This window comes from Rhododendron vialii, chromosome 12a (genome assembly GCF_030253575.1).
Source record: "Rhododendron vialii isolate Sample 1 chromosome 12a, ASM3025357v1".
Lineage (NCBI taxonomy): Eukaryota > Viridiplantae > Streptophyta > Magnoliopsida > Ericales > Ericaceae > Rhododendron > Rhododendron vialii.
The window spans coordinates 18497029-18509352 of record NC_080568.1 but is presented as its reverse complement, the minus strand read 5'-3'; the positions used below and the strand labels follow the sequence as shown (position 1 = coordinate 18509352).

General features: G+C 37.3%; 1 protein-coding gene across 1 annotated transcript; it reads left to right on the top strand.

The window, feature by feature from the left end:
- The first annotated feature begins 2964 nt into the window (after positions 1–2964).
- On the top strand, positions 2965–4071 carry LOC131310053 (uncharacterized). Its single transcript, XM_058336849.1, has 3 exons — positions 2965–3221; positions 3325–3474; positions 3715–4071. Exons 1-3 carry the CDS (start codon positions 3111–3113, stop codon positions 3805–3807), a joined length of 354 nt encoding a protein of 117 aa, XP_058192832.1. The 5' UTR covers positions 2965–3110; the 3' UTR covers positions 3808–4071.
- The last annotated feature ends 8253 nt before the right edge of the window (positions 4072–12324 follow it).

The following is a 12324-nucleotide window of genomic DNA, read 5'->3' as shown; positions in this document are numbered from 1 at the left end:
CATGGAGAATGGCATTTTTGATGTCAAGCTAGAACAATGGCCAACCAAAATTTGCGGCAAGAGAAATAAGAATCCGCACAGAACCAAGCATGGGAACGGGAGAGAACGTTTCGGAATAATCAATGCCATAAGTCTGGGTGTAGCCTTTGGCAACCATGCGAGTTTTGTGACGCTCAACAGGGCCATCAGGAAAATACTTGACATTATAGAAGCAGGAAGAGAAACCAACTCCCATGTACCATTATGATGAAGGGCATACATTTCATCTTCCATAGCTGTCCGCCACTCAGACCAGGATAATGCCTCTTGAACAGTGTTAGGAACAAAAATGAAGGAGACAGTAATAGTGAAAGCATGGAGAGATGGAGAGAGATGAGCATAAAAGACAACCCGACAAAGAGGATGAAAAGTGCTAGAGATATTAGAAAAATCATATTTTACCGATGGGTGGCGATTCGCACGAGTTGGATATCGAGGAGCAAGAGGATCTGGCGAAGATGGTTCGGCAGGCTGGGAGGGGTTCTGTCGGTGGAGGCAGGGTTGGTGCCGGAGGCTGGGTTGGTGATAATGATGCAGATAGAATAGCTCATAAGCCTAGTAGAGTTACAAAGGAGCAGTGGCGGTTTCTGGTCTATTATTGAAATGATAGAGATGTAAAGGTGTGCGAAATAGATTAATATAAGAGTTATGATGTTATAATTTCCATATATTGTTGTCAAAGATAAGAGAAAATTAAAATTATTCATTTTGATAGGAGAAGAGTATAAACAACAAGGATTACAGGTCCGAACAAAAATTACTACACACAAGCAGACGGACATGACATTATTTGGTTGAGCAAATGGTTTGATAGATAAAAATTGTTTATTTTATTTTATCGTACTTCACAGCATTTTTTTGACATGATTGAGGTTTTACTTTTGATATGCATTAATGGTGATGCTAAGACAAGGATGACGGAAAAAACCCTACACGTATTGATACATTCATCAAAACACGTGATACATTTATCACAACACATATACGAAAAGGTGGTGGAGCAGTTAATGAAGAAACTTCTGTTATCGTTGTAAGTTGATTTGTGGTTTTTATGTTCTTTGGTTATTGTTATTGTTGATCTTGTTACGTAATAAGCTTGTATCTTTAAATTTTAACAAATTGAAAGCGTTGCATTGCCAAGATGGGTCTAGTTCACATCCCATGTCAGAGGGTGTGGGCTACCACAGCCCCGGGTGGATTGGGGTGGCCCGAAAATTATGTTTTGATTTGAAAAAAAATTGAAGAGTCGCCACCCGGATTTATGGTTTGCCATCCGAGAAACCGTCTTGATTGAAAATGATTTTTGAATTTGAAACCAGAGATCGTTTTGGGTTCGGAAACCATGTTACGAGGGGGGAAGGGTTTTATGACACCTCCCTCACCCGATTCGAAATCGGTCTCTACTAAACATTTGAGGGATTTTCTGAAAATACTTTTTGTTGCATTGTCTATCTAATGAACAATTAGCACGTACTAAAAAAAAATCAAGTAAGACAGTGCTTGCTTGTGCTGGTGTACAATGTATATTCATCAAATGATGCAAGATATGAAATGATGCATGCAAAGTGCAAATCTGTTTTTGAGATCACTCCCGAGCGCTTAGGACTGCGCTCCTGAGCGCTCAGGAGTACCGCTATACAGCCTTGCAAATTTTTGTTAGACAAGAATACAGCAATATGTGGAACTAATGAGATATGAACTAATACTCAGCAAATAGTTCAAACAACCAAGAACTGGTCCTGGCCATCCAGACTCCGCATCATTGCATCCAAAACTTTAAAAAAAAAAAATGAATAGACCTTCCAAAAATATTAAAATGTATTTTGGAAAATAACCTTCAAGGAAAATGTGACTTTACCATGCTGCCTTTAATAAATCATTTTCTTTCTGTTCTCTGAAAATAAAAAATCACTGGAAACAGACGGAAGTTTATATTACCAATAATGACATTTGAAAGCAACAGGTACTGGATCCATTAAAATTTTTATTTTCCTTAAACATTCCACAGAAAAATGATAAACTTAATCTGAATCACTCCCGAGCGCTCGGAAGTATTCCTGAGCGCTCTGGAGTGTTACGAAGTATGTTCCAAAAAAATCTTGCTTGCAATTCCTATAATATTGCTTCCATACAAAGATCATTTAGCCACACATCCAGTATAGGGGGCCGGAATGGGCTAGATGACTCCCCTCAGAAGAATAACAGCATATTTGATTAAAAAGATAGAGAGGTTTTACCTTTTTAAATGAAACCTTGCTTCTTGACTAGATCTTGAAAAAGAAGTGTAGGGAAAGAATTTTAGAAACTAAGATTATGTATGAACCTTAGTTTTCTGAATTTTCTTGAGTGCTTTGGAAATTGTTTGGATTTTTGATTTGGCTTGGAAAGATGGCTTTCTTGCCAGATGAAGTTTTCTTATGAGAATGAGAGAGTAAAGATGCAGTATTTCGTGGTCTTTTTTCTGGTCCTGAAATGCAGCATTGAGGCTGCTATTTATAGGCCAAGGGAATTTGAAATTTGAAATTTAAATAACATAAAAATATTTAAAGAGACATGATTTGATCTTTTTGAAAATTCAGGTCAAAATCACTGTAGTAATGACCAACGTGGTGGAAAACATAGCCTTGTGATGGCTGAAAAAGCTGAGAAATTCAAATTACCATGGAAAATCTGTTGACCTGAGCGCTCAGGAGTGAATCCAAGAGTGAGCCAAAACCTGGGGTTTTTGAAAGTAATTCCTGAGCGCTTGGAAAATGGTTCCGAGCGCTTAGGACTGATTTTGCCAAATTGATTTTGATTTCGAAAGTCTAAGAAGCAAGGTCCCGTTGTAGCCGAGGCTTGTATTAATCCAAATTCATCATCGGGGGGCCAAAAAGCCACAAATTAAGGATTTTCCACAAGTTCAAATTGGGGTGTCTACAGAGGGTGCGATCTTCACTCAATCTAAAGGACCTGAGAGACCCAAGCGTACTTGAGGGCTAGGCTTAGGAGCAACTAAGAGTAAGCTGTTTGGTGCGAAGAATAATGATCAAGCACCGTCCCAATCCTCTACCGAACGTGATCGATAGTTTATGAAGATGAAATCCAAAGTGCAAAAGATGAAAAGGTTCTTAGAAGCTATGGGTTACACAGATGACACAAATGACGATTCAGACGATTTCAATGAGGCACCCAACGAGAATGTACCATATTCATTTTCATGAATTAATATACTGAATATTGCATTTGTTCCTTATGCCATTTTCTTTGCTAAACTTGACTTTATATGCACTTAATTGTTAACAGCATCCAGATGCCTCTAGTGCGCATCGCCAAATGACAACTGGCAGTAACCAAGCAAGTCCAGAAGATATAGATCTTCCACGCCAGTTGCAGCCGAAACCAACTCTATTGCCACAACCGAATCAACAATCTAATTCTCATCAACTTGATGTGGTATTCTCCTTTCCTTAAAGATCAAGCTCAAATATCTTGTTATGGCTTTCATGTTTTGATTTCTCTTTTGTTCCAGTTCAATTGCTAGATGGGTCTAAATGCATTGTCCACTTCCTTGCCATAAGGACAACATAGATGCCATTCGAACCCAGAAATCTACTTGCTTCTTAAAGTTCATATTGATGTTGGGTGTGCAGTTCTGTTAGCTACATTTCCTTATATTTGAATTGAATCTCCCAGATAGGATCTGTGGCTGCTGTTGAACTTGCCATGTGGCAGCAGGTTGAGACAAGTCGAAATGCTCATGAGATGGGTTGCACCACCCTCCTATAAGCTCCATAATCTATTGTAGTTGTCTTTCTTTTAGTTTGAGATTACAGTCTTGTTGATAATTGAAATCATGGGCTGAAGCTTTGTTCCTGACAATGTGTTTCTGTGTACTCCCTCCGTCCCAATTTACTTGTCCCAGTTCTATTCGAACTGGATTAAAAAACTAGTTATATCTTTAAATTGGTAATAAATTTTTTATCCAATATGGATCTTGTTTGATAGATCTCGATTTATTCTATAATACAATGTTTTCAAAATCACCTAAAACATTATAAATTACAAGATATAATCAATTGAAAAGTGACACGAACTTCCAAAAGTGACAATTAAATTGGGACGGAGTTAGTATATGTTAGACTACAGGAGTCACAAAGAAGAGAAGAACATCGCAAAATGGTTCAAATTGTGTTTATTGGTGCAATGTAATTGTTGGCTTGTATACAATGTGTTTTTGTGTCTTCGTGTCTGTTGTATCCGTTTTTGTATCTGTTGTATCCGTATCAGGTGCGTATCCGTATCCGGTAAGTATCCTATACCTATATGTGACTGGTTTTGGCGTATCCGTGCTTCATAGTATGAGAGTTGGGGATTTTTCTCTTTTGTGTAGCTGAATGTCTATATATAGCTAGATGTAAACATATGTGCTTTACTTGTCATGTAATATGATCTTTTGTGGGCATGACAACCCATAGCGAGATTTTCCGGCCAAAGTTTGCAGCATGACAAAATCCCATACTCGTCGTGTAATATGATCTTTTGCTCTTCATAATTTGTGTCTATGCATTAATGATGCTTTTACTCAAATTTGTGTTTAGTTGTTAGTTTGTACATTGCAGTGCTTCATACCATTACCAGATGAATGTGTTATTCGAAATTTTACTCGAGTAAGGGATGAAGATGCTCTTACATGTTATCAGATTAATATTGCGAAGAATTCAGCTACAGATTGTTTTGCCTTTTATTGATAGATAAGTGACCGAAGTTAGAATTTGTCAATCTTGGTGGTAAACAAGATATGAATATGTTATTAGTATATGGAGCTATTGACATAGCAAAAGGACCAAAAAAAAAATGATTCACCTAGTTGACCCTCACTTATCTGGTCATTAGACTAAATTGATTTGTCTAACTTAGCTTATATCCATATCCATGTTAGATGCATACAATAACCAAGCCTTGGATTATTTTCTTTAAGATGGACAGGGTACTGTTTTTTGTTGGATTATTGGGCTTTTTGATATGGTACAGAGCAATATGGTTAAATATGCAAGTTAAGCACTATGAGGCACATTATCACTCAATTGTCAATTGTAAACCGATCTTTAGGGGTGGCTAAGTATTATCTCATATGGGTTGTCATGTATTCGTAGAGCAGTACGTACAAAATATTGTAGGTAATGATGTAAATAATACTGCTGTTGATTTCAAAATCATGTCTTCCAAGGCAACTATGAGTTCTGTATTGACTCCTTGGCAAGAGATAACGAGTTTTGATTATTGAGAAGAAAAATGGCAATAAAGAGATTTAAGAATCCAAAATAATATGTTAGGTTTCTTAGTTGGACTAATAGTGAGCCAGTAATATTTTCTCCAGCATGGTTTAAGTGAGCTGTAACCCAAGATTCTGGGAGAAGCTTGAGAAGCTCAGGACGGGAAATTTGTCGGGGTACATGGACACAAGAAACTTGGTGAGGTGCATTTATGGTGAGGAAAAGGGCTTCATCTGTGGAGGATGGTAAGGACATGTCAAAAGCATGGTTTTGGAGACGGTAGGCCATTTGGTAGTGAAGGGTGGCTGCATATGTGGAGGAGATTTGGGAGGCACCACCAATTTGAACTTGGACCTTCAAGGCGGATAGCAGATGAGGATCTGCTAATGGCATGTTGAAATTGGGGTAGAAGGTAAAAATCACAGTTCCAGCATTTAGAGTGGTTTGAACTGTAGCGATGCATGCGTGCTGATACTGTAAAAACCTGGTATCGACCAGAGCAAGTCTGGACGTAACAGGCAAACCTTTTCTACCATGGAAAGTGACAGCAAGTCAGATTGCTCCAAAGAGAAGATGGGTAAATCCTTGTTGTTGCCAAAGACGAGGCAAATCAACCGGGATTTCCAAAGGTAAAAGTTGTTCAGCTTCAGTTGCTGCTATGAAGCACTGATCAAATTTAGAGGCTTGAACATACTCTTTTATGGAGGTTGGGCGTTTTGTGGAGAAAAGTTGGGTGACGGTCTTTTTTACAGAAGTTTGTGGTCTGACAAAAGCATTATAGGGATTTAGGAAAGGGAGATCAGTAAGAGGAACCTTACTATCATCAGGTAGGTATTCAAACTCATACAAATATTCTAGATTAGAAGAAGAAGATGAGGAATTTCTACTGGTGGAGGAACATGAAGGGACTAAGGATGATGAAGCAGAGGAGTGGGTGGTAAACAGGTGATTCATTTTTAAGAGTAGAATTCTGGGTTCTCCTTTTTCCTCAGTACAACAAACCTTTTTCTTTTTTCAACGTATAGATCTTCAACCAATTCTGATGAATAGAATTCTGTATACTAGGGTAGATAAACCGAGACACACTGCTCAATAGCCAAAAGTCTCAAGGTACTTTAACCCACTGATACAATATGCACCGTGTACAGTAATATCTAATTATGAGTAGTTACTGTTTGTATGATGCAATAGATGATGTAAGCAACCTTTTCCTCCCTATAAAAAGGAGGACATCCCCATAATGTAATCCAGGCTAGTCCAAGTAAATGAATACCAGTACCAGTGTTCTATAATATCTCCCCTCTTGTTTCCTTTATTGCGATCCTAACCTACTTAGTGTTTGTACCCACTTGGTGTCTGTAAATTTGGTATCAGAGCCATGTCTTCCATTCTAGCTTAAACCTTCTTCTGGGAACTTCTTTTCCAAAACTACTTCAAATCTTTTTTAAAAGAAAAACTTGAAGCGTATGCTCTGTGGTTGCCTTCACAGGATCCTCCACATCAGAAACTTCATCAACTATTTTGGTTAAAAGAATTTTGTATCAGTGGGTTAAAGTACCTTGAGACTTTTGGCTATTGAGCAGTGTGTCTCGGTTTATCTACCCTAGTATACAGAATTCTATTAATCAGAATTGGTTGAAGATCTATACGTTGAAAAAAGAAAAAGGTTTCTTGTACTGAGGAAAAAGGAGAACCCAGAATTCTACTCTTAAAAATGAATCACCTGTTTACCACCCACTCCTCTGCTTCGTCATCCTTAGTCCCTTCATGTTCCTCCATCAGTAGAAATTCCTCATCTTCTTCTTCTAATCTAGAATATTTGTATGAGTTTGAATACCTACCTGATGATAGTAAGGTTCCTCTTACTGATCTCCCTTTCCTAAATCCCTATAATGCTTTTGTCAGATTTTGTTCGAGAGGAATATCTCAGCATGAAGTGCTGTTCATTCAAAAGGAAAGATCTCGAGACTCACTATGACCGTATGTCTCAGAGATTTTATCTTCTCAACGGCATGAATGATGCAGCTGGGCATCCATCCAGATGATCGTCCCAAGACTGGTTTCTGCATTCCAGATCACCACTTCCAGTGGTCAGTCATGCCTTTTGGATTGAAAACAGCTCCATCCTTATTTCAAAAGGCCATGATTCGGGTATTTGCTCCTATATTATCCTCGGCCCTTGTCTATATAGATGATATCCTACTTTTTTCTCCTGATATTGAGTCTCATGTTGTCCTACTACAAATTTTCCATTCCCTAGTCCAAACCCATGGCATCATGCTTTCAGAGAAAAAGATGTTTCTTGCTCAACCAGAAATTGATTTTTTAGGGATGCATGAGTTGCTTATCAATAAAAAGAGTCAATCTTTAGTATGAAGAATATTTCTGTGAAGCTCTTTCAGCTTTTCCGAATATATTGCTGAGTTGAAGACCTTAATGCTGCTGATTTTCTCACCCTTTTCGAGATGAAAGTTGCCCAGACTTAATTTGGAGGTGTTTCTATGCAGGATCAAGGTTACTGGACGCTGCATAGCCTTGCTGTGAAGCTACTGATCTACTTTAATGATGCTACTCAGGTTTTGGGTGATGCCATTTGCTGGTTTGTTGATTCTCAGGTCAGATTTGGAATGTTTTGAAATGGTCTGTGCTAGTTTCTGCTTTGGCCAGCCTGCTCTGCTCTATTTTGAAAAATATTTGATTGGATGTATTAGAGAAATTGAAAGACAACAATGGGTTATGGCAGGATGTATTTTGACATTAGTTGTGGTATGAGACATTTGATATTTTGAGAGCTTATATGTTAGATGTGTTTGAGAGGTTAAATGTTGTAGATTGGTTAATTGGATGTGAAAATCCTCTGCACTTCACGAAAGGTATTTTTCATCTCATATGGGGAAATCTATGTTCCACCCAAGCAACTGTTTAAAAGGACCAAAGCCGCTGTAGTCCGCTCCTCTGCACTCTTAGTATTATGCCCGTCTCCGCGACTGCGTGCCACCTTCAAGTGTGAGACCCTCCTAAACCACGGAAGGTAGTCCTGGTGTGACTCCCAAGGGATTCCAGGTCTAACCGGAACTTGCTTGTCCTCATGTAGCATATGATCACGCCAATTTTGCCAAAGAGCATATGTATACTGGTACACCACACTATAGGTAGCAGAAGTAGATCCTCTAGTACCCCACAACGGGGCTAATGGAGGCCCAAGGACTAACTGCACAAGGACGAACTGTCTCAAAACTTTGTCCGGTAGGTAGGGCTCAACGACGATCACGCAACAAATGCAGCCAGTGTATAAAGCTATATCTGCCACAACTTGCCTACGTTCTCTATACGGGTCAAAAACCACCTGGCCAACAAATTTTTCATTAGTCAAAAGATTGGTTCAATAAAATTTAAAAGTATGTGAATGTACAAAGATCGAACTCTTATACTGTGCTTAAAATATCCTTGAGACCTTGTAATAGGAGAATTTTGGCGTGGTTTGGTGTCCCTAAGATGAATCTGACACATGAAACCCATGAACTCTCAGCTAGTACGAAGTAGACCAGGAATCAACATGGCAATGCAAAGTTCAAGTCCCGATCAAATTATCCATCACTTTCATGCGAGCTCTCTTAGCCAGAAATATCTCATTAGTTTTAGTATATTAATTGTTGGCTCATGATGTGGTACCCATGTCAATACAATTACCAAAATGACTTCATTATCTTTTTCCTTTTTGTTTCACTCCAATCGTAGCACATGTTGTATATATCCATGAAACAAAATAATCTGTTCTTTCCAAGAAAACCCCAAGATTAATGTAGTTGTGATAAAGCTTATCTAGGGCTTTCTCAATGATTTCAATCAGTGAATCCACGCACACAAAACACTTGATTTTCTTGAGCTAGTACATGCCCTGTAGCCCTTGAACATTGAGCAAACCAATGAACTGAGGAATTTTACCATTCCAATGTCAAAGATGCAAGAAAATAGAAGAAATATGAATTGAGAAAAAAGAAAATGAAAAATACCCACCACCACCCGTACATGCATTCTAGCCCTTGAACGTGCAACAAACTCAATCAATGAATTCTATCATTCCATTGTCATAGATGGTAGAATACAAGTAAAAATAGAAGGTTGAGAACTTGAGAACCCTAGAATCTAAATGGGAGGCAAGAAAACAGAAGAATTGAAAAGAAAAACCCACTGATAATGCCAATAAACTACCCATGCTCTTTGCAAACAAGTAAAAACATAACATTTGTATGACATATATGCATATCAATTATCAAAGTGTCCGTGGATGTATAACACCTCAAATACCACTGTCATGGAAGGATTCTGTTCAAAATAAAAACATATAGAATGATTTTTTTTGACCCCACCAAATCGATTGGCCATGATAAGAAATGATTTCTAGGGCATGATTTTGTTTTGATTTCTAGGGCACGATTTCTAGGATATGGCTTTCGATTCAAATACTCAAATTTAAAACCAATAATCGAGTTCTAATATCTGATATAGTTTGTAAAAATCAAAATTTTGGATCCGAACATTACCAGTCGTGTGGCGGTAGTGGACGGAATGGTGGTGCTGCAGATGATGGATGATACCCAACGGTGGTAGTGAAGGCGAAGACTGCTTCTCTTGCTTGTCGTGGTAGTGGCGTGGTGGTGTAGGTTGCTTGTGCTGGTGGTGGTGTGGCGTGCTGGTGGCGTGCCGTTTGGTGTCTGACGAAGAGAAGGAACAAGAAGAAAACAGAAGAAGAGGAGAATGACGACGTGAGAGAAAAGGGGGATGGGGAGAGTTCAAAAAGGGATAACCCAATAGGTTTGGGGTAATTTTGGAAGTTCCTGGTTATTTGTTGGGTTGTGTGTAGTAAATTCTTATAAGATTTTGTGGTTTTGTCTAGTAAACGTTTCATGCAGTAAATTCACAGTTGCATTTATAAACTCCCATATTCTTTTATCAATACACCAAAAAAACTAACTAATGAGGGCACAAGACCTATTCATAGACTTAAAATCTTACACACACTAAAATGACAACAATACTCCTAAATTCTACTGCATCAATTTTCAGATAAAAATAAAGTACTGTCATACATGCTTTTTCAAGTTTCTTCGCGAAAAATTAAGATCTCCAATAGTTCTTTAATTTGGCGCGATTAAATTTTTAATTTGGGACAAAAAACTTGAACTTCTTATTTTTATATATAAAAAAATTGCATGTCTTTTAATAGAAGACTGCCATTTTGAGATGAGCAAGGTAATTCTTTTAGCACTCGATATTAAAAATATAATAGTTAATTTTGACACTCCACTTTTTTTATAGTCTTTTAGTGTTTAAGACAACTAGCAACGACCCGTGTAATGCATGAGATTTTAACATAACTCTATAGACGTGTAAAATGCTAAATATTATTTTTGCCTCTAATTAATTAAATTATCATTCTTTAGTGGAAATAACCTACATTTCCAAACTTATATATAAGCAATCAAGAATCCATAGATATCCCATCGGCGGCCACCAACCACTCTGCATTCTTAATTAATAATAATCCACTAAGATGAGGAAAAAATATATGTGAGAATTACAACTAAGATTGATAAATATGAATATAGGTTAATTTAACATCGTTACAAAACTATTCCAGCAAAAAAAATATTGTTTTATTTTGTCTTTAATTCACTTCAAGGAAAAATCTTTTACAAACTCATAATTGATGTTTAATTCTTTGAGATTCATTTTTTTTCGCTAGTATAGTTTTGTAACTACATTAAATTAACCTAATATTCATATTTATCAATCTTGGTCGTAACTCTCACATATATTTTGTCCACATCGTAGTGAATTATGTCTTTAATTCACTTCGAGGAAAATCTTTTACAAACTTATAATTAATGTTTAATTCTTTGAGATTCATTTTTCTTTTCACTGGAATAGTTTTGTAACTACATTAAATTAACCTAATATTCATATTTATCAATCTTGGTTGTAACTCTCACATATATTTTTTCCTCTTCTTAGTGAATTATTAATTAAGAATGCAGAGTGGTTGGTGACCGCCGGTGGAATTCTCGCGCGCGCGCACACACACACACACACTAGTGCATGCTCATGCCTGAAGGCACGGCGCAACACATGCCCGTATCCAAAGGGACGGCGGAAGCCACGCACCACTTTCTAAACACAATCTAAATGAAGTATCAAACACCGGTTGTTTTTGGAATAATTTTTTTTTTTGATTTTTTTGGTTGTATTTAACTCCATCTCATATGGGATGAATTTCGTGTATATATATGTCCCACCTCATATGAGAGCACGTTACAAATATCCGTTAAATAAAAATGTACCCATAGGATAGAAGCCGAGGTAGAAATTTGAAAACCTTGGATCTGATTTCTCTTTTTGCAACGTGTAAAATTTGAAAATAGCATAGAGAATGTGGAAGATTGGTCTTCTTTTTCAAAGAAAATCACAAGGCTGAGGAGGGGTGTCGGCTTTGGGAGCGGAGAGCCAGATAGGGAATGTAGGAGGGAGAGAGAGAGAGAGAGAGAGAGAGAGAGAGAGAGAGAGAGAGAGAGAGAGAGAGAGATCTCAATTTTGAACGTACAATGTGATTAGTAGCAATTGTTCAATTATCACTGTTTGAGAGAGAGGGAAAACTGTAGGATTTATAGGGCAAATCAATGGTTAGGATTTATAAAGAGACAAGATTTATAAATAAATAAATAAATAAATAAATATATATATATATATATATATATATATATATATATATATATATATATATATATATATATTTATATATATATATATATATATATATATATATATATATATATATATATATAGACACACACACACACACGGGATCCAATGAGGGATCCCGCACGGTCTTACCGTGCGGGACTCCCCTTTTCCGATCGAATTGCAACGATTCAAGCCGCTCAAAGTGTGCAGAACGTGATTTTAAGGGTACCCGCTAGAAATCAGCAAAAAAATGATCGGAAATGGCTTGATTCGAGCAGTTTTTTACTGA

Bases quoted from the DNA above. Each gene is read 5' to 3' on its own strand.
- LOC131310053 (XM_058336849.1), top strand. From the start codon at position 3,111: ATGAAGATGAAATCCAAAGTGCAAAAGATGAAAAGGTTCTTAGAAGCT. The intron at 3,222-3,324 runs GTACCATATTCA...AATTGTTAACAG, and splicing joins ATGAGGCACCCAACGAGAAT to CATCCAGATGCCTCTAGTGC. The intron at 3,475-3,714 runs GTATTCTCCTTT...TGAATCTCCCAG, and splicing joins ATTCTCATCAACTTGATGTG to ATAGGATCTGTGGCTGCTGT.